Source organism: Vanessa cardui, chromosome 17 (genome assembly GCF_905220365.1).
Source record: "Vanessa cardui chromosome 17, ilVanCard2.1, whole genome shotgun sequence".
In the NCBI taxonomy this organism is placed as follows: Eukaryota; Metazoa; Arthropoda; class Insecta; order Lepidoptera; family Nymphalidae; genus Vanessa; species Vanessa cardui.
Window position 1 is genome coordinate 6,083,146 of NC_061139.1, and position 27,762 is coordinate 6,110,907.

The 27,762-nt window shown below is 31.5% G+C and overlaps 5 protein-coding genes across 10 annotated transcripts; 2 read left to right on the forward strand and 3 right to left on the reverse strand.

Moving 5' to 3' along the window:
* Positions 1-511: 511 nt before the first annotated feature.
* Positions 512-8,111, reverse strand: LOC124536648 (V-type proton ATPase subunit H). Of its 2 annotated transcripts, XM_047113178.1 has the most exons (11): positions 7,874-8,111; positions 7,708-7,789; positions 7,440-7,620; positions 7,130-7,339; positions 5,658-5,861; positions 4,529-4,663; positions 3,609-3,794; positions 3,263-3,450; positions 2,432-2,620; positions 1,449-1,562; positions 512-1,048 (listed from the first exon to the last, which is right to left on the reverse strand). In XM_047113178.1, the coding sequence occupies exons 1-11, from the start codon at positions 7,935-7,937 to the stop codon at positions 970-972; spliced, it is 1,632 nt and encodes a 543-aa protein (XP_046969134.1). In that variant the 5' UTR covers positions 7,938-8,111; the 3' UTR covers positions 512-969. The 2 variants fall into 2 exon arrangements, with proteins under 2 accessions (XP_046969134.1, XP_046969135.1); XM_047113179.1 differs by lacking the exon at positions 5,658-5,861.
* An 880-nt stretch (positions 8,112-8,991) lies between these two features.
* On the forward strand, positions 8,992-10,890 carry LOC124536649 (tRNA-splicing endonuclease subunit Sen2). Of its 5 annotated transcripts, none has more exons than XM_047113180.1 (4): positions 8,992-9,117; positions 9,578-10,466; positions 10,540-10,664; positions 10,748-10,890. In XM_047113180.1, the coding sequence occupies exons 2-4, from the start codon at positions 9,653-9,655 to the stop codon at positions 10,886-10,888; spliced, it is 1,080 nt and encodes a 359-aa protein (XP_046969136.1). In that variant the 5' UTR covers positions 8,992-9,117; positions 9,578-9,652; the 3' UTR covers positions 10,889-10,890. The 5 variants fall into 5 exon arrangements, with proteins under 5 accessions (XP_046969136.1, XP_046969138.1, XP_046969137.1 ...); XM_047113182.1 differs by having other exon boundaries at positions 9,103-9,159; XM_047113181.1 differs by having other exon boundaries at positions 9,105-9,369.
* LOC124536650 (COX assembly mitochondrial protein homolog) lies at positions 10,881-11,484 on the reverse strand. The gene is made up of 2 exons (XM_047113185.1): positions 11,310-11,484; positions 10,881-11,239 (listed from the first exon to the last, which is right to left on the reverse strand). Exons 1-2 carry the CDS (start codon positions 11,362-11,364, stop codon positions 10,941-10,943), a joined length of 354 nt encoding a protein of 117 aa, XP_046969141.1. The 5' UTR covers positions 11,365-11,484; the 3' UTR covers positions 10,881-10,940.
* Positions 11,485-11,694: 210 nt separating this feature from the next.
* On the forward strand, positions 11,695-13,144 carry LOC124536858 (26S proteasome non-ATPase regulatory subunit 14). The gene is made up of 4 exons (XM_047113499.1): positions 11,695-11,838; positions 11,936-12,134; positions 12,211-12,367; positions 12,487-13,144. The coding sequence occupies exons 2-4, from the start codon at positions 11,957-11,959 to the stop codon at positions 13,085-13,087; spliced, it is 936 nt and encodes a 311-aa protein (XP_046969455.1). The 5' UTR covers positions 11,695-11,838; positions 11,936-11,956; the 3' UTR covers positions 13,088-13,144.
* Positions 13,145-13,246: 102 nt separating this feature from the next.
* On the reverse strand, positions 13,247-25,365 carry LOC124537044. The gene is made up of 19 exons (XM_047113754.1): positions 25,155-25,365; positions 24,856-24,968; positions 24,432-24,671; positions 23,884-24,046; positions 23,267-23,405; positions 22,554-22,766; positions 20,298-20,499; positions 19,498-19,672; positions 18,639-18,821; positions 18,229-18,388; positions 17,306-17,426; positions 17,101-17,226; positions 16,323-16,480; positions 16,022-16,116; positions 15,754-15,876; positions 15,222-15,362; positions 14,296-14,369; positions 13,521-13,604; positions 13,247-13,432 (listed from the first exon to the last, which is right to left on the reverse strand). The coding sequence occupies exons 1-19, from the start codon at positions 25,363-25,365 to the stop codon at positions 13,247-13,249; spliced, it is 2,907 nt and encodes a 968-aa protein (XP_046969710.1).
* Positions 25,366-27,762: the final 2,397 nt, after the last annotated feature.

Sequence of the window (27,762 nt, forward strand, 5' to 3'; positions counted from 1 at the left end):
ACTGCTGAGATAAGGCCTCCTCTTCCATTAACGAGAGGGTTTGGAACAAATTCCACCACGCTGTTCCAATGCGGGTTGGTGGAATGCGCATGTGGCAGAAATTTGATGAATGTGTCTAATACACATACAGGTTTCCTCACGATGTTTTTCTGTCCGCTGACCACGAGATGAACTATAAACAAAATTAAGCACATATATAGTGGTGCTTTGAACCCACAATCATCGGTTAAGATGCATGCGGTCTAACCACTGGGCCATCTCAGCTCTATTAAAAAAGTACATATAAATATTAAATTATAGGATAAGCGGCATATATTTATAATATTATGATTTATGTGTGCGACGAGACTTAAATAATATTAAAAATTAATGTCTTAGTTACAAAATTTGTACACTACTTTTCGAATGTCTGGTTTCAAAACAGCACAGTTTTGAGACATACAGTGCAAATTAACATAATTAAACTAATAGTTTGCATTAAAAAAATGCGTAAATAAAACACATTTTGAAATTAATTCTCATGAAGTTTATTTTCTAATGTAGCCAGTTCACAGTACACACTTCAAATATGCTACCACTTCTACAATTTTAAATATAGAATTTATTAATGATTATATTTATTTTTATGTAACAATAATAAACTTATATAGGAATGTGATTTTTTGAAATTTGTAAACAATTTATAATTTTTATAATGCTGGCAATACATACCTGATTTGTTAAAAATAAATAACAATTAAATTCATAAATATTTTTGTTTCAATATATATTTACATGAAGTTAAATCTTTTGATAATTAGACATAATATTTATGTTTTTAATAATTGCAGTTTATTTTTTTCAACAGCGCTATTTTATTTACAACATTGTAATACTTAATGGCTTTAGACATATAATTGTCGCTATATAACTGCAATATAAGTTGAGGACAACAATAACAATTTTTAAATAAGCAATAATGCAAACATTTTAAGCCTTAGCACCCACAGCAGTGCCACCAGACTGCTTGTCAATCTGCTCCTTTTCCAGTTGCTTGCCAAGGTATTCCCTGTGAAACGATAATAATTCATTAAGAACTTGTTTTTTAGTTTCAATAACAACAACAACAATAACAACAACAGCCTGTAAATTCCCACTGCTGGCCTAAAGGCCTCCTCTCCCTTTAAGGAGAAGGTTTGGAAAATATTCCACCGCGCTGTTCCAATGCGGGTTGGTGGAATACACATGTGGCAGGATTTCTATGAAATTTGTCACATGCAGGTTTCCTCACGATGTTTTCCTTCACCGCTGAGCACGAGATGAATTATAAAGACAAATTAAGCACATGAATCAGCGGTGCTTGCCTGGGTTTGGACCCGCAATCATCGGTTAAGATGCACGCGTTCTAACCACTGGGCCATTTCTTTTTTTATTTTCGCAAACTTGTAAATATTAATATGCGAACATACCAGTTGTGAACCATGAGCTTCTGTACAGCAAGCAGAGCTTCGTAACGAACGTTGGGGTCCTCGTGACTAAGCAGATACATGACGCGTTGCTTGCCGCCAAGTTGTTCGATGATGCTTTATAATGATAATTTATAAAAATGAATAAATATTAATATTTTCTTATTATAGTTCATCACTTATTCATATTTATATAATATAAATCTATTCATAAGGATATCATAATATTTTCAATAGTTGTAAGAAAAACTTTCATAACACATTATAATGATAAATAAAAACAAACACACTATTGGCATCTTATAAAAAAAAATCTTACATTCTTCATGACAAATTGGTAAGGATAACACTTTAATGAATCATATCAAGTGAGTTAAGGTAAATTATCATGTACAAGACACAATAACGTGTCAAAGCACGTGACGACCTCCATGATCGAGTGGTGTGTACACCGGTTTTCATGGGTACGCCACTCTGAGGTCCCGGGTTCGATGTAGATTACCATTAGTTTTCTATGTTGTCTTGGGTCTGGGTGTTGTGGTACCGTCGTTACTTCTGATTTCCATAACACAAGTGCTTCAGCTACTTACATTGGGAACAGAGTAATGTATGTGATGTTGTCTCATAAAAAAAAACAACATCCTGTAAATTCCCACTGCTGGGCTAAAGGCCTCCTCTCCCTTTGAGGAGAATGCTTGGAACATATTCCACCACGCTGTTCCTATGCGGGTTGGTGGAATACACATGTGGCAGAATTTCTATGAAATTTGTCACGTGCAGGTTTCCTCACGATGTTTTCCTTCACCGCTGAGCACGAGATGAATTATAAAGACAAATTAAGCACATGAATCAGCGGTGCTCGCCTGGGTTCGAACCCGCAATCATCGGTTAAGATGCACGCGTTCTAACCACTGGGCCATCTCGACTCTTACTCAAGCTCATGTTCAAAGCAAATAGGATATAGTATAGTAGAAGGCTATACGCACTGCTTGCCGCGCGGGTAGTGGCGCACGTACTCGCCCACGTCGTAGCAGGCCACGGCGAGCACGACGGGGTCGCGGCTCTTTTCCAGCAGGTGTACGAGCGTGCGCAGCAGCTCCTGGCCGCGCTCGTTGAGTCGCGCCGCGTTCTCGCGCCAGAACTTGGCCGACTTGTGCACGGGCGACCACTCCAGCCTGCGGGCCGACACTTACTGTTACTCTACTGACTACTCACTCTACACACTACTCCCACTCCGTGAGCTCGGAACTTTAATATATACACTTAAAGGACCATCCTAGAGCACAGCCTCAAGACATCTATACATAAACGTGACATCAGAGTCGCCGAGGCCGTGCTCTCTCTGATAAAACGCGGACCAGGACCCGCTGGATTGTAGTAATCCGAACACATATACTGCTATATATTATTTATATATTATTTATTATAGTTTATATATTATTTATTATACATTAGTATATATTATTTAATAATAAATTAAAAAAAAAAAAAAAAAAAAAATACAGTGTGGGCCACGTCTCCCAAGAAGACGACAAAAATGATTTCCAGCGAAGATCTGCTGATGTTTAGTGTAATATAAAACGCCAAAATGAAATTGAATATAAAATGTAAAAAAAGGCACGGGCATCTGCGAGCCTTTGGATGTTGTATTTTAAATAAAAAAAAAAATATATATATATATATATATATATATACACTTAAATATTCAATTGCAATTGGATCTTTGAATTTTGTGTGTGTGACATCATTGGATTTTATTTTTATAGCCGAATTAAGAAATATTTTAAATACAGAGATAGTAAAAACATAAGACTCACCGGCCACTCTTAACCTCAGTCGCATACTGGTCGAATGAGCTCAGGTCTTGAACTGAGGCCTGCAGGCGATCATTGAGGAAGTCCACGTCGTTCATGATATCTTCGTCATCTGAGCGCTTCTGTTCCAAGATTGAAAGTTGTTTCAGCACTTTACATTGGACCATGGCGATGCAGTGCTCCTTGGCGACCTGAAAATTAATAATTATTTATTATTCATAAGATAGATGTAACAATATTAATAGTTTATTATTTTAAAACATTCAACTAACACAATTCCGAAGACTTTAAAAAAATACTGTTTCAGTTATAAAATATAAAGAATTTACGCATTTGATATCCCACGCACCTGTTGGTCTTCAGGTTTTTCAATCAGGTTACGGAAGACAGCGAGCACGATACGTGTGACCTTCTCTTTGACCGAGTCACTCAGGATGTCAGCGAGGATCGGAATGGCGTTAAATTTGTTCATCTTCTCAGCGAGGAGAGAGTTGAATGTCAATACCCAAAGGCAGAACACGAGTTGGTATTGCACCTATTTTAAGAAAAAATAAAATACAGTCATAAAAATATATATATAATTACGGCTTTAAAAAAAGGACGAGTTGTTATAGAACTAGTCTAGATTATTTAATCAATATTGAATCATAATTTCATTGCGTATTTAATCAGGCAATATGACAACAGGAATATTGTGATTAAAAAATATCTAAAATCCATTTACTAGCTACATACAAAACAGCTACAACAAAGTCTACATAATAATTTAGATGAACGAAACAGAGGGCCGTATTTAGGGGAGGGCAACCGGGGCAACTGCCCTGGGGCCTCCACATGAAGGGGCCACGTCAGCTTTCAGCGAGTTAACAAATACCGAGATATACTTAGTCAAATTATAATAATGTTACTACTTAATATTTTAAAAGTTACCGATACAAATAAATAAATCATAGCACACTGATTGAAAAAAAAAAAACTAAATCATTCAAAATAATATAATTATTATTTTGGTGTTCACGCTTCTGTTGGTCTAGGGCCTCTATTGCTTTGTGGCCCCGGGGCCTCCAGACCTTTAAATCCGGCTCTGTATATATTATTAGCTTTAAGGTAGTGAAATTATTTGAGACATTAATACGTTAAAACTTCACGAAATTTATTTACTTTCAATGATGTCATTTCTTTATGCCAGTCAATTTCTAATCTTTATCTCGTTTATTTCTTATGATAAAGAAATGACGTCAAGATAAATGTTGATACTAAGACGCTGACCTGGAAGTTGACTCTTGAAGCGAGGATCGACAGCAGAGTGGAAATGCCGTCAACGGACAGGAATGCGAAGCGGTACTCGTCGACACGAAGCATCATTTGCAAACAGCGAGCCACAGACTGAATATAGTCATTTGTCTGAAATCGAATGTATTTCACACACTTCAATTAAATTTGAAATTTAGAAAATTTAAAATGTAATTCATAAAACACACATAATTTAAAACCAAAAAATATACGGATATATTAGGTATTATAAAATTATAAATTATAAATATGTACTTATATAAATGTACTATGGTATAAAAATGTTACATAATATTTTCTAAAACAATTAAAACATACTTTTTTGATACTTCATTGGAGGAGGTACACGGTAACTGTTTTTAAAGAATGGAAGAGGCCAACTCTTTTTAATTTGACTATTTTTTATTAATGAAGCCACTTCCGATTCCTTTCTTCTCTTCTTTTACATTGTACATACATTACATACAAAGCAAGCAAAACAGCGCAGCTAGCACAGCAAAGGCGCACAACAGTTCTTTTTCACGATATTTTCTTAATAGTAAACAATTCAATAACAATTGAATCAAATAATTTAAATTTAGTAAAAATATTTTTATGTTTTTGATACTCTCAATTTTACGTACAACATGTTTATCGTAATTTCGTTTATTTCATGTACCCTAGGACCCCCATTTATTTTATATAAATGATATATTTAATATTTGTCTTATGACTTACCTAAAATATTAAAAAAATATGGTTCCAGCAACCTAATGAGGGAGGACCCATTTTACATTAAGTTTTAGTATAAAATAACATCATAAGCCATATAATATATAAGTTCAAGTACACTTTTATTTGGCAATATTTAGCAGCAGTTTAATTATATGTTATAACACATTTAACAGAAGCTTTTGAAGGCAATTTTGCATATCGAAAGCATCTGTACATATTGTTACAATGATGTTAAAAGTTCTGTTAGTATAAGCATGCTATAGTATGTCTATTATTAGTTACAATATTTATTTATAATAATAACTGTCTAGAACAAAGAATTAGATACAGTTCACGTGTTATTCATTGAACACATTCAACATTTATGTGTTGTGACGCCAACACGGAATACCTTATGCAGGCCCAGCGGCAAATCCTGATGCGATTTGAGAACATCAAAAGAGCTATAAAGGCTCGAATATTTTTCTTGGGAAGAGTCTGCGTTTTCTCCACTCTTTTCTTTGTGATGTTTTATGGGTTTATCAGAGAAGTGTTGTTTTTCATGCTCCAACATAACCTGCTCAGCATGCTCTAACTCAGCGGACACTTTCTCGGCCTTACCAGAAAACAAACCTCTCAGTGACATACAACCATCTCCTCCTCGCCCCAACGATGCATAATGCTTGAATGATGATGCTCACAACATTGATGGGTTAATATTCAGTTGTTTAGATATATTATAATGATATGATACACAGCTTGATCGAAGGCTTTGTAACTTGCTGTGCTGCTAAGCTTGCCAAGTAAGTCTATTCCAAAAAGACTCAAGTGTAAAAGAAATAAAACTAATTATAATTAAGACATGTGTATGAAAGAATGTGATAAAGATAGTAAAGCATTATTGTGGTTATATTTTTTTGAAAAATATTTTTTTGCATTTTTATTATTTATAAATAAGTATTTTTTGTAATTTCAAACCTTGATACTTAGATGAATTATTAAATTCTCATATCAAGGGTGGGTTTCAAATTCATTTTTTACTTATTGTTAAACAGCATGTTATCAAAAGCAGAGTAGAATGTTTTTACTTAGACTGATATGATTGGCTAGACTTTTGATATAGTGTCAAAATTTTATTTACTTATTGATATGGTTATAACAATAAGTATAATGCTTCTATATTGAATAAATAATTTGAGTTTGAGTTTAATCTTCTTTTTGTTCATCAACTAGTTTTCATTTAGTATAGTTAGATAGTACATATTTAATTTGACCATTACATAAGGAAATATACAGTTTTACAAGATATGTGTAGATTTTAGTTGTGACTTAATAGTAAAACTATTTTAAATTTTACTTAAAAATGTATTTTAACTTACACTTTCATCATTTATTCTGTTTTTAAATATTAAAATAAAGTTGTTGTTTAGAAAAATATGTGTTTGTTATTAATTATTAATAGAATAATTAATTACAATTATAATTAATGATTAAATAATTAATTAAGGATTTTATTCAGTTATTATAAAATATTACAAGCATTTTAGTTTTGTTAGATATGACATGCATAATAAGCTAAATTGATCATACATGCTTATCATTAATATATAATTTCAAAATATTATAACTATTTCATCCATTCACATTATTTTTATGAAAACCTTTTGAATTTTTCATTAACTAATGAATCTCATTTTTCATTAATGACATTCAATAATAGTTTAATTATTTTATTGTAAACCTATTGAAAGTTACTTAAAACTATAGATAATATGTGCTAAGCATATAAATGTGATAAAATTGTCACAGTATCAGTCCATGCTGTTTTAAAATAAAACTTCAGTTCAAACTAACAAATTAAAACATCAAGTAGCCTGTACTTACATTCATTTTAAGCTGCTCCTTCAACCAGGAGAGGTAGAAATTCAAGTCGCTCTTCTCCATGAGCTGTGGGTGCCAGCAAGCAAGCTTGGCAATGATGCGAGCAGTCATATGCTGGACAAACTCATCTTGACGATTTAGCAGGTTCAAGAATGGCTGCCACACATTTCCGTGTCTGGCATTGCGAAATATCTTGACACGAGACTTATCTTCCTAGAGTGAAAATACTAAATTGTATATGATTCATAAATAAAGTCAATGTATTCTTGCGATAATTTAATGAATTGATATTTGAATAAATTATTTTACTTACTGAAAGAATATCGTCTATCAAAACAAGGACATACTGGATGGTATTGTCTTTACTAATATGGGTAAGCAGATTCAAGAAAACATCTGCGCAGGCATCAGGGTTCTTATCTGGCAAGTCTTTTTGTCCACGTTGATCCAAATTCACAATGAAGTCATGATCACGCTGAGTGATCATTTGCGACCTATTAAAAATTTAACATTTATAACTAATATAAACTTTCTTCAGCTTAAGTAGATATTGACTAAAAAAAAATTCAATCAATACTTACTGCAAATAGGATTGCCAGTTAATTTGAGTTTGACGAATCTCACTCGCCCTTATTTGTAGCGCGCTTGTAGCGGCAATCATATCTGTAAATATATTTAAAAAATAATTATATGTAAGTAAGTACAAAAATAAAATTATCCATTTTAAAGATTTGCGTAGATACATACCAATTTTGTCATCGCCTAGCGATGGAATTAGTTTGCTAACATTCTCTTCGTTGATATGAGCCATTTTGGCTATAGAATTTAAAGGAAAAAACGCCACCCACAATTAGATAATTTTTGTAGAGAATTATTCTACAGAAAATAGAAAATTGAGAGACAGCTCCCTCAGCTGAGAGGTCTTGTGACTATGTAAATTGAAGTTGTCGCCATTGAGGAATAATGTATTGCTTACCTTCTCTGATGTAGACTTTTTTAGCTGTAAAAAAGAGAGATAGATATATATGAAAACAGTTGTCACTACTGTGAAAGCAACAAGCAGGCAACCGTATAAAAAAATATAATGTCAACATTTTGACAACTCTTTAAAGAGAATAGTTTAAAAACCTTAGCTTTATACTTTAAAACTTAAAATATACAATAGTTAATTTGTAAAAAATACTATAATTTTATCAACAAATAATACGTAATTTAAAAAAAATTACATTAAATAGGAGTAAGCCCACTGGAAAAATCGATATATAATTGAACATTAAATATACAGATGTTCAAATATAGACTATGAACTATTTAAATTTTTCAAAAATATGCAAAATAATAGTTGTCGTACATACATTTATTTACCACATGTTACCGTAATTCTAATAAAGGGTAATATTTTGTTTGAATGTTTTTCTTTTAATATTCTAGTATTAAAAACATAATATTATATATATACGATGCCACGGCATAATTATTTATTCAATAATATTTAATATTCAAAATAGTATATAATAGTTTGTTTCATACTTACTATCAATTGAATTCTAAATGTTATATTAATATTAGGCATGTGCCTAATATTAATATAACATTTAGAATCTTTAACATTTAAAATCTCTTTACAGCTTTTAATTCCCTTCTTTCCGCGTAAGATTATTTCCTAATATAGCATTTTTTCTTAAGTTTGTTTTAGTGTTTTATTAATTGAAAGTGTGACTTTGTTGCAAAGTGTTATGGATTACGCTGTTAATTATTTTACATGTTTAGTAATATGAATACAATCAATACTTTTAAACTACAGTACATTACACTGGCAGCACTTAACCTCTGTGTCATTATTACAAATCCTATTGAAAAATAGAATGTCATTAGGTACATAAGTACGTTTTTTCCAATCTAGACTTTATCTACCATAAATTACGGTAGTAAATTGACCAAATGAAATATTACTACAATAAGAAAATATTGGTCATATCATATTTGCAAAAGTGGGTGCTGCTACCTTTTCCTCTTGCTATATTTAATATTAGGTACTTAGAATACTTAGCTATTTTGAAAATTAAACAATAAATAATATCTATTTTTGTACATTAACATGGCCTAAAATTCAATTTCTACTTTAATAAAATAATATACAACAAGTAAGAAGAAATTGCACGAAACTTTTGCAAATGATATAAACAAGTAAAATAATAAAGAGTAGATCTTGTTATTAATTTTAGTGAGACATTGTGTTATAGGTTAGTTGTAATATGAAATTAGCTCAGCACAATAACGCTTACTTTATAATTACTTACGGTTGTATCTTTCAGGGTCAGGTTCTCGTCTTATTTTTGTTTCCATTTTTTTAATATTCTAATTTAAAATAAATGTTTACAAATGCTAAAATTTTGTTCATGAGTCATAATAATATATTTTTGTATCAAAAGTTGACTTTTTGTGTTACAGATTAATAATTTAAGCTAGGACTTGTCACACTTTCTTGCTAAAAATACTTTTTGGGAAGTGGCCAGTTCTTTTGTCATGACCAGTTTGAAATCAGAAGAGGAATGTCGAATAAATGACCCAAATAACACATTTCCTATGGATACTGAATCATCACTGCGTCTACCATTAGATAGTTCTATGTGCATAGTGTTTACTGGACATTATAATGGGTTTGGTGTTGAGGTTAGATCCCTGGATGAGATGGCCTTGTTACACCATATGGGATGTTTTGGTAAAGGAACTGCATCTAGATCTAAGCCTCAAGTAGTACACAATGATGGCAGTCCATCTATTATGCGGAAGAGGCAATTCTTAAAGAGAAATTATTGGCATAAGAGATTTGGAACACAAAAACAATCTATTGATTCTGATTCTTTTCTTAAAGAGGTTAATGACTTGGTTTCAAAGATTGTTCATGACACTAGGAAACAATCGGGAAAAGATGTTATAGATTTAGTTTCAAGTGATGATGAGATAGTACAAGAAACTGAAATTTTAAATAATCAAACTGATTTTGACATGACTGATAAACAAAACTTAGTTGTTATTGTACCAAACAGTGATTCCGAAGATGACAATTATTTTGCCAATATGAAACCTAAATGTTGTGTAGATAAAATTGTTTTGCAGGAAAAGTTAATGCTCACATTAGAAGAAGCTTTTTTCTTATTATATGGGCTTGGTTGTTTACAAATAGTAAATAATGAAAACAATATACTTAACATAGAAGATTGTTGGAAAATATTCAGTGAGAGTGATAGATACTTTATTGAGAAATATGTTGTATACCACTACTTTAGGTCTAAAGGATATATTGTTAAGCCTGGAATTAAATTTGGTGGAGATTACTGTAAGATGGTTTTTAAAAGTATGCATTGAAAAAAAATGACTTCTTTTGCTTATATAATCTCTTCTTCTTTTAGTACTATACAGAGAAGGTCCAGAAATAAATCATGCAGATTATGTAATTGTTATAAACTATGGGAATAATATCTCTGATTGGATATCTTTACTTGGTCAAATTCGAATGGCTGCAACAACTGTTAAGGTATATAAATGTTGTTAGCAATTTTGTGTATTGGTCAACAATGTTTTTATTATGAAATACAGGAAATAAGTTGTTTGTTTCAGGAAGTGATAATAGTGGAAGTTCTGAAATCCAGTAAAGATAATTTGAAGTTACCACAAGATCTTAGTGAATTTAGTGTAAGGGAACTGTTATTAACTAGAAATATTCCAAACATAATAAATGATGGCAATGATATAGACTAAAACATGCTTTTATTTCTTTGATATCTTACATATAAATAACATTGACTAAGGTTTATGCTCTTTTCATCGGCTTTTTAATGCCTGTCCTTCTGTATTCACTTCTTTCCTTTAAATATTCTTCAGTGCATAATTTTTTAAATTCTTCATTGTGATACCACTCTGACAAACACGATTTTAATGCCGAGTTTTCGTTTCTACATTTGATAATCATAAATAAAGATGAATCTTTGCAACATTTAGAGAAATCTTGAACTTCAGGGATACATTTTTCATTCTTGGCTTTTTCTCTAATAAGTTTCGGTATGACTACTTCAGTTTCAACTTTTCTAAGGCTCCTATCATCAGGATCTCCTAGAAATTGTACAATCGATATAATAAAGAAAAAATTCGGTTATAATGATTAACCATACAAAATGTTTACCTAACCCATGTGGACCATCTGAAAATTTTTTGGGCAACACTGAAGATTCAGGCATCTTCAATTATTTTATATTTACAATATTGATCATCTATAACTTGAATAAAAATTACTTAGAAATCTCGATATATTTTTTTATAGTAACTTTTGACATTGTCGTTTGACAATTATACTACCTTTTTAATTTTCTATTCCCATTCAGAACGTCAAAAGCATTCAACATACAGTCTTAAATAATTAATATTTTTTTGCAATTAGAAATGCCCAAATATACGTGATATAACATATGGAAAATTAAGAAATGTTTAAATTCAAAAAAAGATATATCCCTTTATTTGATCGGTATTCATTTATAATTATGAAATCATGGTAATACTGGAAAGGTTCATGAGCTTGCATATTCGACAGCTTGATTGTCAAAATCAAAATTGTGTTCTTCATGTCATCAATAAAACATTGAAATTCTTTTCGCTGAAACTATATTATCTTTATATTGTGCCTTATAAAAGTTTATTTTAATACAAAAGTATTGGTTAGTATTTTAATATCTTTCTTAAAGTATTTCCTTCATTTGAATTTATTAACACATTTCATTCAGAACATGAGTACATCCCTTTTGTTGCTTACAGCTCATACATCAGCACTGAACAATGGATCGTCTTCTTCGTCTCGGAGGAGGCATGGCCGGTTTGTCTCAAGCACCGCCACCCACAGACGCTCCAGTCGTGGACACTGCTGAGCAAGTTTATATCTCGTCGCTTGCTCTTTTGAAAATGTTAAAACACGGCCGTGCCGGTGTACCAATGGAAGTAATGGGTCTTATGTTAGGTAAATGTTTTTCAACATACTATTTACATTTATAATGGTTCGATTTTATTAAATTAATCATATTTTTTTGTTGTAGGAGAATTTGTTGATGACTATACAGTTCGCGTCATCGATGTATTTGCAATGCCACAGACTGGAACCGGTGTATCTGTAGAAGCTGTTGATCCCGTTTTCCAGGCTAAGATGTTGGATATGTTAAAACAAACTGGACGCCCTGAAATGGTTGTGGGCTGGTGAGCATATTTTAGTTGGTTCAGTATTTTACTCATTTCATTTGCAGTTTTATTCTGTATTGTTAACTTCTTAAAATGTTTTTTACAAAAATACTAATCAGGAATATTTCCAATTCTAGGTACCACTCACATCCTGGCTTTGGATGTTGGTTATCAGGTGTCGATATAAATACTCAGCAGTCTTTTGAAGCCTTATCTGAGAGAGCTGTAGCTGTTGTGGTTGATCCTATCCAATCAGTTAAAGGTAAAGTCGTCATCGATGCTTTCCGTCTTATCAATCCAAATATGATGGTTCTGGGACAAGAGCCACGGCAAACAACCTCAAATTTAGGCCATTTGCAAAAACCTTCAGTGCAAGCTCTGATTCATGGTCTTAATCGTCACTACTACTCCATTAGTATAAACTACAGAAAGAATGAGTTAGAGCAGAAAATGTTACTCAATCTTCACAAGAAGTCCTGGATGGATGGACTCACCCTGGCTGACTATAAAGAACATTGTTCAATCAACGAAACTACAGTAACAGACATGCTTGAACTGGCTAAAAACTACAATAAGGCTCTCGAAGACGAAGAGAAGATGACACCAGAACAGCTTGCAATTAAAAATGTCGGTAAACAAGATCCTAAGAGGCATTTAGAAGAGAAAGTTGATGTTCTAATGGCTAACAACATTGTACAATCTCTGGGGGCTATGCTCGACACCATGGTGTTTAAATGATTGTGTGAGATATTATTAAGTATTAAGGTTAAATAAAACTTACTTTATATGATTTGACTCTCACATTTCTCATTGTAACCTAGTGAATATGTTCATTGAATGTTTTTTAAACTAGGTAGCTTCAAATTAAATAACAATTTTAATATTATTTTGTTTATTTTAGTAAAAGAGTCTCTGAGGAGCAATTTCTTTGTAAATTTTCATCAACCTTTTCTCAAGAATGGGGTAATTTAAATCTGCAAAGTTTATGTCAAACATTGGTTTAAGATTCTTTTGAGAGTTGACAATATCTCGGACGATTGTTTTAATTTTTTTAAATGCAGCATCGGGATTGTCCATATTTATCTAAAAATAAATTATATTACATTTATATAATTTGCATTATGTATTATTTACTTATATTACTATCAAGTAATTATACAGTAATACTTACAGTATCCCAAAATAGGCCAGGACATTTCCTATGTATTTCTTCATAGTCATCCTTTATGGTTGTTGTGAAGCTGTCTGTTGTCAACTACGATAAAATAATTAGTCCTAAAACTTATGTCTTTTGATATATTCTGTGGTATTTTATTTAAGTACCATGGAAATATATACTATATTATAAATAACATACCACACAATTATTATTATTAGAATAAATATTTCATAAAATATTCTAGTTTGACATTAATCTTAAAATGTAAGGGTTTGTAATAATATTTATTTTTAAAATAGATACAAGTTCTAGAACTTTTATAACTGAGTATACAGTAATATCCTTTTTTAAAGAAAAAGGATTTGAAATAGTTTATTCCTATATTCAAATAGATAGCATATGTTTCTAGATATTCTATCTACTTTACTATCATATCTATGATAGTCAAATCGAACATAACTCTAGTAGCAGACATTTTAAAAGCACATTTAAAATGAAAAAAAAAGACACAGTATTGAAAAATACTTTGTACAAAATATATGTAGTTACGAAAAAACTAATCAGCCCAGTTTAATAAAATAAAATCTTATTTATCCCTTTCCTTTTTGTATCTTGGCAAACTAAGCATAATATTTTTTAAAGACGAATGATAAATAATACTTGTAATACAATTGTTTTAGTTTCTATTTTTACATATACAAAAAAAAAATCATAGTCAAATTCAAAACCGTATTAAGGGTACGGAAGATATTTTAATTCTCTTTACTTAGTCGGTTTTTGTATTTACCGTTTGGGCGAGTCTTGGTTGATTAGCAATGAAATCTGGGCCGTCTACTTGAGTTCCCCAGCGAAGTTGATTAACTGAAAAATATTTTTGTGTACGGACTTATTGAATTTCACTTAAAAATATTTTCACATCTTATGCCAAAAAGGAAAATGAATGGATTTATAAATAGGGAATATCTATTTATTTATAAATTCCGTGTTTTTATGACGAATATATATTATTTGAAAAAGGGTCGGTCGGATTTGAAGGAAGGCTGTGGTGCATCAAAGGACCGGACGCACTGGGGTAACAAAGGGTTTTCAGTTAATATGTACTGTACAGATAGATATAATTATTTAGCTTACATTTTATTTCACTTCATTATTACAAAACAACTTTAACGAGTTTAAATTTTAATATTATTATTATCTTTATATGACCTGGCCCTTTCTCTTTTGGAGGTTAGGGCTGTAGTCCCGATGCCCGATATATCCAGCTCTGATTTTTGAGAAGATTAAAATTAATATATTAATAAATATGTCCTTATTATACCAGCATTATCCTTACATAGTATGGAACAAAGTCGTTTATCGCTGCTTAAATCTTTGAAATTGCGCAACGGGTTTTTAAATAGATAGTGAATCGAGATAAAGGGTTTTCTATATAATAAAATATAGTAAAGAAACAAGAAAAAATATGAAGTATATTTAGTATCAGTATTGTACCCGAAACCGGGGCGGGTCGCTAGTACAAATACGAGTACAATATTCAAAATAGCGTTGGAGCTACATTTGTACCTTATATACCACATAAGTATACATATAAACTTCCGAGACTTATATATTTACTTTCACATTAGACAGATATATTTACTTTCACATTTAGAATATTAGTACAGATATAATTGCTAGAAGTTCACCTAATTAAATATTAAATGATTAACGTACATGATTGTGTCCTCGCATGGCTTGTGTGCAATAGACCGTTTCCCAGCAGGAATGCAAGCCAGAGGTCGTCCTGTGGTTTAATGCCATCTGCATGTGGCCACGCTACCTTTGCACTAATTGATTTCATTAACAAATTATCCACTGCAACAAGTGAATATTCATCAAATATAGCAAACGAATAAAGTGGTATTGTTGTAAAGTTCATGATTTTTATTTCAATATAGTTCTGTTGAGGTGAGGTGAAGATAATTTTTATTTAAATTGAACATTTTGGCTTCAAACTCGTGCAAGCAGTGCGCATTTGTTCATTATACATATTATGTTCGCGGCAAAGGAAATCACCGTAACAAAATTGCATATGACCGAAATTATGTTATATATATATCACATCCATAATATTTTCTCCTCAACAGGATTTAAGACCTAAATTCAGCCCAGGGAACTTCTGTTATTTTTTAGGTTTACAATATTTTTATTTAATATAATCTTTAGAAAAACTCTTATGTATCTAACCAAACATGTTTATATTTACCGTCTTTTTCGGGTTGAGGATCGAACAACAAGTCAGAAGAATTTATGTCTTTATCAATCGACTCCGAGTTCTCAGGAGACGTGAAAGCAACTGATTTGGAGGATTTCCTACTACCCGGTAAACCTACAACGTACATTTTTAAATAATAAAACTACATGTGTAATTCGAAGTTATATTTAGCGTAAGCAAAGGATTTTTTTATACGGTTACAAGAAACCAATATATCTACCGAATGAATAATGATTAACAATTGGTATTGTTTTCTCACCTCTCCATGTAGACGATATGTTTTTATCTTCAATACTTTTTCGGTTTACATTGATTTGATCCTGTTTATTTGCTAAATTACGAAAAGGATTTGATCTAAAAGTGGTTCATTTTATTATTAATTTTGAAATACTTAATATGGAATGTATCCATAATGCACAAATTGAATAACTACTTTCAAATTATTTTCAAAAGTTTATTTTTCCAACAGAAATCATCATTAGCCTTGTATAAATCATTAATTCTTCAAGAAATTTCTTAATACAGGATATGTACGTAAAACAGAAATTTTTAATTGGTACCTTTTATGCTGGGTTTTCTCTTGGTTGGACTCTAGTCCGTAAACATTGCTGGTATATTCATCTACGCCAGGTTGTTCTTTATACAGAGTATACATACCGGAATCTACGAGGCTGCTTTTGCTTTTATCATTATTCTTACTAACGAGAGATAACGTGCTCTATAAAACATAATGTATATTTCAGTTGGTTCAGTAATGTTGGTTAGTAAGCTTAGTTTCACAGGAGTATAAACCGAAAATTATTTAAACAACAGAAGAAGATATCAATTAAATTTGTTTTATTCTATGTAGTAGCAGTAGTAGTAGTAGACAGTAGTATTAACAGACTGTAACTTTCCCACTGCTGGGATAAGGCCTCCTCTTCAATTAAGGAGAGGGTTTGGAACATATTCAACCACGTTATTCCAATGCGGATTGGTGGAATGCACATGTGACAGAATTTCGATGAAATTAGACACATGCAGATTTCCTCACGATGTTTTCCTTCACCGCCGAGATGAATTATAAATACAAATTAAGCACATATGTATATATAGTGGTGCTCGCCTAGGTTTGAACTCGCAATCATCGGTTAAGATGCACGCGCTCTAACCACTGGGCCATCTCAGCTTATTATATGTATTATTATATATAGTGTAGAACAGATATATCCTATTATTGCCGTATTGACAAAAAGTCGCATCGTTTCGTTCCACGGCATTTTACTTCGCTTTTTAGACGATCGAAATAATAAATTACACAAGAAGTAAATGTAAACGTAAATATATAAGTACACTTACAGAAAAGGTCATTGCGATTCTGTCTACCACTTTGATCTCAAATTTCTTTCTGTCATCGCTATCCAACATTAGAGAACACTCTGAATCTATTATGAAATCATTATTGTCGTTGTCGTCTGATAACGTCTGAAACGTGTAAAATGAATGTCTTATTTCCTTCAGAGAGTAGCAGAAAAATCAAATGTTTTTTGCGCCACTAAATTACCTGTATTATCTCATTAAGTATACCATTTATTATTATTCGGCCGGACAGCATAACTTGTAATGTCGAAATCTCAATGGGTTCTTCCATAAACATTCTTTTTTCATATATTAAATTTCTTGCTCTGTAATAAATATTCCATTAATTTAGTTTAAAAATGTCATAAATATTACAATATTCAAAGAGATTTCGTGGTTATTATTTTATAATTTATATTATAGGTAAGTGTATAAATAAAGAGAGAGAAAATATCATAGCCCGATCACACTAATAAGAGTTAGCTCCAATCTTCTCAAAAAAGCCTTAGCCCAGCAATGGGACACTTAGAGAGTGTACACTTTACACGCAATAAAGTATTGATCACATACATGTTATACTTGTGATATATAGACAATGACGTTACTGCATTCGGAGTGAAAATTCAACCCATGGGAATTCGTAGGAAATGTTGAATACAATAGTTCATTCATTAACTACATGATTATATTGAAATTTCCAAATGTTCGTGTAAAAAGTTTTCTATACCTACACGTGTATATTGATTGTAGATTGAAAAAGTCAATATAATATGATTTATTCTTTAACAAAGCAAGCGAAGTCATTTGAAATTATTTCAAATTCGCTTATACTTTAAAATATTTAAAGGTGTTTGGAAAGAGGTATATTTATGTACGTATTCTCTCCAAATGGTACCGGGAAATGATATAGCTGGCCGATATTAGCAGGCAAAGCAAGCGAGTGCCGCAAATACTTGGTGTAATTTTATACTGATGTTAATATATTAATAATATTTAAAAAAGCATAATTTAATATGTATAAGCTTGCGAAGTCAGGCCGAATCAGAAGTTATCAAAAAGTTGATTGTTTCTATCGACAGTTTTGATATAAAACCACATGAGCCAAAATTAAGAACAAATTATATTCACTCTCTTCGTTCTAGCTGTTTGCAGGATAAGGTTTCTCTGTCTGAACAGGTAGCTAGTATCAAGTATGGTCTGTACCCCCGCAGCTTCAACATAAGGGCACCTATTAAGTCCATTGTAACAACTTTCACTCTTCCGTCTTTAACGAATGCCTCCTCGCGACCTGTATTATGATTCAACTATTATTAGATTAATATTGTATAAATTACAAAAAAAAAACATTTGTATGTATATTTTACTAATATATGTACTTATGTAAGAGATGTCCTTTGTGCAGTACATTTTTACAAAACAGACAAAAATAAATAGGAGACGTCTAAGGAGGTTTTCTATAAAGTTTATTTTGAAATCTATTATCGGAAAATGCGATAATCTTAAATCTATACTCGTAGCAAAAAAGGTTTGAAACAAACTCAGTCCATATGATTCCCCGTCCATTTCACTATAAGTTAACAGATCGCCAGCGAGAAGCATATCGTCAAATTTCCGTCTCGTTATAACTTTGTAGTGGTTTAAAAAGTGGCAGGCCGTTGTGTGTTGCAATGCCAGTTCTATATTAGAGCTGCATTCTGTTGCTAGGCGACGAGCCAAAGATCCTAAACAAAAACAAAATGTACTAAAAAAATATTATAAAATTATTTCCAAAAAGTACATACCTATATTTTTGTGTTTATTGATATCCATTACACTTGACTTAAAATAAAATATGGATCATTTATATGATCAAAGTGAAAATTAACTTTAACTAGGATGATTTAGCTTGTATAAATAATGCAGCATGCTACATTACAGAGCAAAACGTTCCATGTATAGTATCGGTTCAGTGACCAAAATGTTTACTTCAACAAGCAATATATAACAAGTTCCAGCCACGATTCGGCGTTCGGCCAAACAACAGCAGAAACTAGTCTTTTTATGCATGAAATTGTTCAGTTCCAATGTTACAGCGTGCTGCTAATGGCTCTTGGCTCTTAAAACCATCTTGCCTTTTAGATAATGGACGTTATGTAGAGTCGGTTAATTACTTTAAAATATTCTTGCATTGTTTTTTATGAACTAATGAATAATACATTATTTTAAAACTTTATTTTCATTGATAATATAAATGACAAAAATTGATAAATTTATTAAAACTTTAATGCTTTATTTTTTACAGTAACTTTATGTGTTACCGCCAATACTATTATATTATTACGTATACTAAAATAAATATTTTGCAACTAAAAGTATTGTCATATTTTAAATGAAAATGGTCGTTGATTATTGTCTTACCTTTTCCAACAGCTTCGTAGCCGACAATAACAACTATAGGAATATCTGTTGTATCGGCTGGAGGTGTGAAGGGGGAGACGCGAGATCTGGACAGCTGTTGTATGTACAATAAACGAAGAAGACGACGCGTTGCAAATGTTACAATATCAGGCGACATGTCCATTTTAGAAGCTCTCTAGAAGAGATAAGTAAATACAACATTTATTAACTATTTTTTTGTTATTTCAAGGGGTTAATTAATTACTTGATGGTAGGGCTTTGTGCAAGCCCGTCTGGGTAGGTACCACCCACTCATCAGTTATTCTACCGCCAAATAACATTACTTAGTATTGTTGTGTTCCGGTTTGAAGGGTGAGTGAGCCAGTGTTAGTTACACAGGCATCTTAGTTCCCAAGGTTGGTGGCACATTGACGATGTAAGGAATAGTTAATATTTCTTACTGACGCTGTTATTATAATTGTCTATGGGTGATTGAGACCACTTACCATCAGGTGGCCCATATGCTCGTCCGCAAACCTATACCATAAAAAAAAATATTTTTGAAAAAACATTCTACTTAAGGCACTATTGATAAGACAGACAACATAAAAAAGGATTTGGATGATGATGGATTTGGAAAAAAAAACTGTTTTTTTTTTTAATATTTTGGTTTATAATGTTTATGATGTAGGACTTATGTTGAGGGAATTAATGTTCTGAATTAATTAATTGATTATAAACAAAGAATAATTCTCGCAAGTCCAGCAGATTTTTAAAGCTGACTGATAAAAATTAAGTTGTAATCCAAAGGTTGTACACACCTGTTCCACTGGATCGATTTCCTTATCATCCAACTGTAATAGTTTGGGAAATTTGTTGTAAACTACATCCTTGTACCCGAGAATATTGCAGATAGGGTTAGAGGATAGATCGAGGAGTATCAAGCTTCTCATGTTACTCATATATATTGCAAGCTCCAATAGTACATTAAAATAATTATTGCGGGCGTGGAGTTCTCTCAATCTATTTAATATGTATTTTTACAAATGAATATAGTAAATATTATTTAATGAAAATATCGTAATCAGTTTAGGCTACTTATATAAAATACTTATTATCTTTAAATATATGAGATAGCAATACAATATACAGGCATTGGTCTTGTGATCTTTATGAAGCTCAGAATTTATAATGGTTTTCAACCGACTTCCAAAAGGAGGAGGTTATCAATTCGTCTGTATTTTTTTTTTTTTTTTTATGTTTGTTACCTCATAACTGGGTGGACCGATTTTGATAATTTTTTTTTTGTTTGAAAGGTAGTGCTTCCCGTGGGGTCCCATTTTTTTTAAATTTTTTTCCGATGATGGTATCCATATGATAACGACATAAGTCTTAAATTTGCATTATGTATATGCGCGACAAATAGGTGAATAACTGAAAATCATGTTAACCAATTTTGATAATTCTTTTTTTATCATAAAATATATACTTCAAGGGTAATTTGGTGAAAGTTTGGTAAGGTTCTGAGCACAGGATCCATGACAAAGTAACGGAAGGGAACGGAACAATTCTGAGGAGCTCGTTAGCGATACTCGGTCGAATCTTTTATTTATAGGTTATTTGGATATTTGAGTCACCTTCCGTAATGTGGTTATGTTTATGTAATTATCATAGTCGAATATAATAATCAACTAGCTACCCACCCCGGCTTCGCACGGGTGCAATACTGATACTAAATATACTACAGAATTTGTTTATATACGACATCACATCGCAAACTTCTAAAATTATCAGTGTTTCTTTACTATATTGTTCATGTTTTATATACACAAACCTTCCCCTTGAATCACACTATCTTTTAAAAAAAACCGCATCAAAATCCGTTGCGTAGATTTAAAGATATAGGGACAGAGAAAGCGACTTTGTTTTATACTATGTAGTGATGGAACTCCTATACGGCTCGCAGTTAGGGTGCGATATGGGGCAGAATTTCTTACTATCTTTAATCAAATTTTGTGTATGTGATGTGATGTCATATGATGTACGAAATATAGTTGGTCTTTTTCAAAGTATTTTTGCTGAGTTCGATTACAGCTCTTTCGAGGGATCCTTGTAGTTTACGCCGCGTGACGTATTAAATCCGCATTTTCGAAAGTCTATTTTTGCTTTATTCGCAAGTTTCCTTTGAAATTGTCCTCGAAGTAGTTTCTGACTCATATAAACGGAACGTTTAATCTATCCATATTAAAAAAAATTAGTTAGTCAACATCAGCTTCACTTAAAATCAAAAAATAAATAAAATTTTAACAAAAAGAAAAACCGACTTCAAACAAAACACTATTTTAAAACAAATGAATATGCACGAAAAAGTAATAAAAATAATTGCGTATTCAACATATTTTTTAGAGTCTTCCTAAGTTAAATGAAATGAAAAATATTAGACTACTTAAAAGTCGATTAACGATTATATCATGTAGTTATAATTATTGTTATATTTGGAGTCGGTGTCAGCCAATAAAACCCTACAGTATATCTATCAAAAAACAATACGAGAATACTTTAACAAATATGTTTTTTACAAATTACCTTTTACACAATAATATACTGGATCAATCAAGGGCCTCGTATCGCTTCTTTCTTTTGATTGTTGGGGCAAGGGCACCGTGGCTGACACCGGCTCCAAATATACCAATAACTATAACTACATGATATAATCGTTAATCGACTTTTAAGTAGTCTAATATTTTTCATTTCATTTAACTTAGGAAGACTCTAAAAAATATGTTGAATACGCAATTATTTTTATTACTTTTTCGTGCATATTCATTTGTTTTAAAATAGTGTTTTGTTTGAAGTCGGTTTTTCTTTTTGTTAAAATTTTATTTATGGTCTAAATTATTCAAAGTGTGTAATGTTACATGATTTTACCTATTTTCTTTTGTTTCAATTATGTTTCTTGTAAATTAAATAAATACATATATGAATAGTGTTTGTTTTGAAATACACTTCCTTTGTTCTTAAATAAAATATATAACAAACAATGAATTTATGTCACGTTTATAGCGTGTCTTAAATACCTCGTGCAACCCGAAAATACTTTCATTGATGTTAATTTGTTGTCATTTAAGTTAAGGCTCTCCAAATGCAATAAGGTCCAGAGCCCTGCATCTGACCCGTATTCAAAACTCGATATGTTATTATAAGATATATCCAGCCATGTTAGACGCAGGTGATTTAAATTTTCCAGACGTTGTATGTGATTGAACGAGAGGTCGAGATGTCGCAAGTAACTAGAAATATATTTTTTCCATTGAAAACGTCATATTATTCATATCATATCAGAACGTGAAAAGATTTTCAATTATTTTTGTGTTTGTTGAATAAAACTTATTGGTGTAACTTTGCAATAACATTATGATTTAGAGGGAGAATTTTATAAGTCTTTGTCCAAGAAAATTAAAGCACACTTCAATCATAAATTGTAATGAATTTCGACGAAATTGAACGTATTTATGTCGTATCAACAACAACAACAACAACAGCCTGTAATTTTCCCACTGCTGAGATAAGGCCTCTTCACCTTTTGAGGAGAAGATTTGGAACACCTCGCTGTTGGTGGAAGACGGAAGTCATGTCGTATAGGTCATTAAAATCACTGCACCGCAATAATATTATCAAGCAGTATTATAATGGATGTGTTTCTTAAATTCAGTGCATTATACGTAAAATAAATGCTTAATAAATACAAATTTGTAACTTAAGATACTGAGAAAAAATCATGATTTTTTACCGCAAGTTTTGAAGTCCTTCTATAGTTTTAATATTATTATGGGATAAATCCAATATTGTGATCGACCAAAAATCTTTCAACTCACGAATATTCATTACGGAATTGTATTTATAATGCACTTCTGTTAAAAACCATTGAGCTGTAAAATCCGTTATGGCGTTATAAATAATGGGTAAAGATAAAAAGCGTGTGAAAGTTAAATCAATATTCGTATTCATATACAAAATTCGTATTTTTTTAACACGAACAAATAAATTGTTTCTTGAGAATCAGTTTTATTTGATTTATGCAGTACTTTAGCTAGTCTAAATATTAAAGAACAGAAACAATATGTACCTAAAAACTAGTACTGTTATACATTTGGATTTTTTTTATATTTTTGGTTATGTCAATACAAAACAATGATCAACTCAAACTGAAAATGCTACTATCACAGAAATGGCCCGTTTCAAAACGATTATATTTTAACTAAATATTTTATTTTAAAATAATATTGAAATTTTTCGTTCTATTTTTATTTGATAAAACGGTTTGTTATACATAGAGCAACATCAAAGCGAAAATCTCTGTAAGTAAACATAGAGCACGGAACTCTGATAAATTAGTTAATAACTCACGTGTTTCATAATCCAAAACAGCTTTTAACCTGTTGAAATCCACAGAGAGATATTGAAGATAGAGAAGGTTTGAGAGAACTTTTAAGTCAGTTAACAAATTAGATGATAAATCGAGGTAAACGAGATATTTATAATGTTTTAATACATCGATGTTAGAAAGATACTGAAATAATTTACGCATGAATTATTTTTAATTTTTGTAACTCTCCTAAAAATAAAATTTTATGATTCTATTATTTTTTAAATATTTTAAATATGAGACAACATCACATACATTACTCTGATCCCAATGTAAGTAGCTGAAGCACTTGCGTTATGGAAATCAGAAGTAACGACGGTACCACAAACACCCAGACCCAAGACAACACAGAAAACTAATGGTAATCTACATCGACTCGGCCAGGAATCGAACCCGGGACCTCAGAGTGGCGTACCCATGAAAACCGGTGTCGACACCACTCGACCATGGAGGTCGTCAATGAATGATTGACGACCTCCATGGTCGAAATTGAAATGAAATGGTGATGAAAATTATGCTAGTTACTTACTCTGGACGAAATATTTAATTTAATGTACACATAGTCTTTCATAATAGGCGATCGTTTCAAGTAACTAAGACACGCAGTCACCAAATCCCTTGTAAGTACCCCATCCTTGATTTCAGGAACATCCTTAATATTTCTTATAGGAACGATCGGTGAATAAATATCATCGTATAATTCCGGGAAGTTATAAAAACAACCCCACAATTGGTCCTCATTCAAAAGCGATGTCACACTTACAGGAAACTGAAAATTGACGTTCTTATTTCAGTGTTCAATTTATATTTTATCGCTTTCTATAAAAAAGCTGTTATGCTCTTTATAAAATCCAGAGCACCTAATGCAATTAGGAACTGGAACTTCCCTTCTAGTCAATCTATTTTCAAAAACTGGGGCTTACATTTTAATGATATTACAAAGAACTACTAACTCGTTCGGACATAATACTATCTCTGTTAATGTTTTCCGTTATCGTTATCAGATTTTCGAATGTAGGACTTATACGGTATCTGGGAAGAAAACTTATGCTTCGAAACCGTTGTTCTGTAAATTATTGGATGAATGTAAAATAAAGGAACTATTAAGGCAGGTGGGAAACATATTTTGTATAATTAAAATCAATGTTTTTATACAACTGGTGTTATGTTTGATTTTATTAATTTATACTATTAACATATTACTTTTTAAAAGTACGTGTACGTGTACTTAAGTGAAAAAGTAAGTGTATACCTTTCGGGTAATCATCTAGTGTCATATTCGACACGTAATTTATTTTGGATACCTCTGTCCATGTTTGGAGGATGCTACCAAAACGTATAATCCTTAAAGTGTTAGCCGAAACAATAGCTGACTTTCTATCTTTCCAAATGGTCGATGGGTTTGTGGATTGACTGGAATTCTGTTTGGTGTCTTTTGAGTCGTCTTTCATTGTATCACTCATTTCTTTAAACGTAGTTTCTTATTTACGTATCAGCTATAACTATTTTATTATAGACTTCGGACGATTATCGTTTAGCTATAACTATTTTATTACTTCGGACAGCCAACTTTTTTTTAAAGAAGAATGTAAGAAGTTTTTATATTTTAATTAGCAAAGAGTATATAAACTTCTTATGCGTATAAGTAATTTTAATTATGTTAAATAGCAACTTAAGGACTTTTGGCACGTAGCCAAAATTGAAATTAATATCAACATCATGTCCAATGTCACATTTTGATAGTTCACATTGTTCGCTTTTACAGTCCTCGTTATTTATGGTTATTATTTAAATTATTGAAAGTTATGTATTTTTATGTGGAAAAAGTATACAACTAACTTTGTCACGAATTTTTGCTTCAACTCGGAAGTTTATCTTAATAATGTTTTTTTTTACTCTTTAATGTCACGAATAAACAAACTTTTTACGAAAACAGAGCCAATACTTATTTTAACATAACCTTTGCACCCCTTTATTTTTTACAATATATATTTTCTCTGTTTAATTGTATATATATATTTTAATTGTTTTGTCGAAAATAAATTTTTGCATATAGCTCGATTTACGTAACTTTAGCTTAGTAGATAGGTTTTATAAAGTAACAAGGCGAAGCTAATATAAGAGCAAAATATTTGTCTATGGACTTTGGACAATATTAGACGACGCTCGTCTCTTTGTCAGCGTCATGTTTAGTGGTATAAATTGAAAGCCTTTGTAGAGTTTAGAAATTTTATTAAAATGTAAAATATTTGTAAATTGTATTTTTTTGTATGTTGTCGATGAATGTAATAGGCAAATTGTGATATTAGCTAACTCTTGTGTAAAGACGCTTTTCCAGTAGGTGTCGGCGAAGTTTTCAATTAAACTCCAATATTCAGTTGCACATACAATATATTTTAAAATATAACTTTAGACTTTCAAACAGAATTTTCCAAGAATCCGCTTCCCGCGTCCGCGTCTCTAAGATGGCCGATTTGAATCCCGCGCGCCGCCAAGCGGCCACCAGTGTGACCAGTTGATAAAAACATTTTACTAATAAAGATATTATTGAAGAAAACCTTACACTCGACCATCCTGATGACATGCATGTCCTCATGCATGCACCAGGTGGAACCATATAAAACCTTACACTTGGCAGAACGAGGCATTCTAATAACATATTATACAATATTCAATTTTATAATAGGTACTCCTCATAACAATTACAATAGTTTTGTTTTATTGTAATAATTATATAAAACAAACTGTTAATTACAATTTATAAATCGTCAACAAATTAGCAAAATACAAATTGTGTATATATATTAACTAATAATTTCGTTATATAATTCAACTCAATAGACACTTAAATATGTCAAAAAAACACAATAATTATTATCCTTGTAACCGCTTATAACTATGATAATAACCTTGTAACCACTTATAACTATCCTTGTAGCCTTGTAACCACTTATAACTATCTTTGTAACCTTGTAACCACTTATAACTATCCTTGTAACCTTGTAACCACTTATAACTATCCTTGTAGCCTTGTAACCACTTATAACTATCCTTGTAACCTTGTAACCACTTATAACTATCCTTGTAACCTTGTAACCACTTATAACTATCCTTGTAACCTTGTAACCACTTATAACTATCCTTGTAACCTTGTAACCACTTATAACTATCTTTGTAACCTTGTAACCACTTATAACTATACTTATAATCGAAAAGTGATCTTAAAATCGGAATAATTAAGTTTAATTATTTTATATTATATCGTAACTTCTTTAGCAAAACTCAAAGTGATATTTACAGACAGAAGTGACATTTTGTTTAGAATTCATGAACATGGAAAGAAAGAAAACTATACAGTACTAATCACGATATTCTGCTATAAAGTAAAATAAAAAAACAAAAACAAATTTATTGAAGTTAGCTTAAAAAATATTAAAGTCAATACACACATTTCAATTTTTATTATTATTTTAGGTGTGAACTATATTTATATATATATATTTGAATGTGCTGCATCAGGTTAGGGACGAATGTGTGCGCAGGTCACATTCGACCGAAACAACACAAAACAACATCTTCGCTTTACATTTAAGCTTAATCGCAATGTACGAGCATTAGGCTAAATTACATTTATGTTCTGGGTAGTTCGTAACTGGCCGGAAGGGATTCGACTTGAGAGCATATTTATTCAATTGATTCAGTATCACTTTCTTCATTATCTGTTTCATTTAAAGATAATGAGTCTACATGAATCCATGGTTTCATTCTATCTGCGGCAACCGTGGTTTTGCGTTTCCCTTTCATTCCCTCAAAACCCGCGATTGGAGCAACCCTGTAACGATCGTTTCCTGTAACCGCAA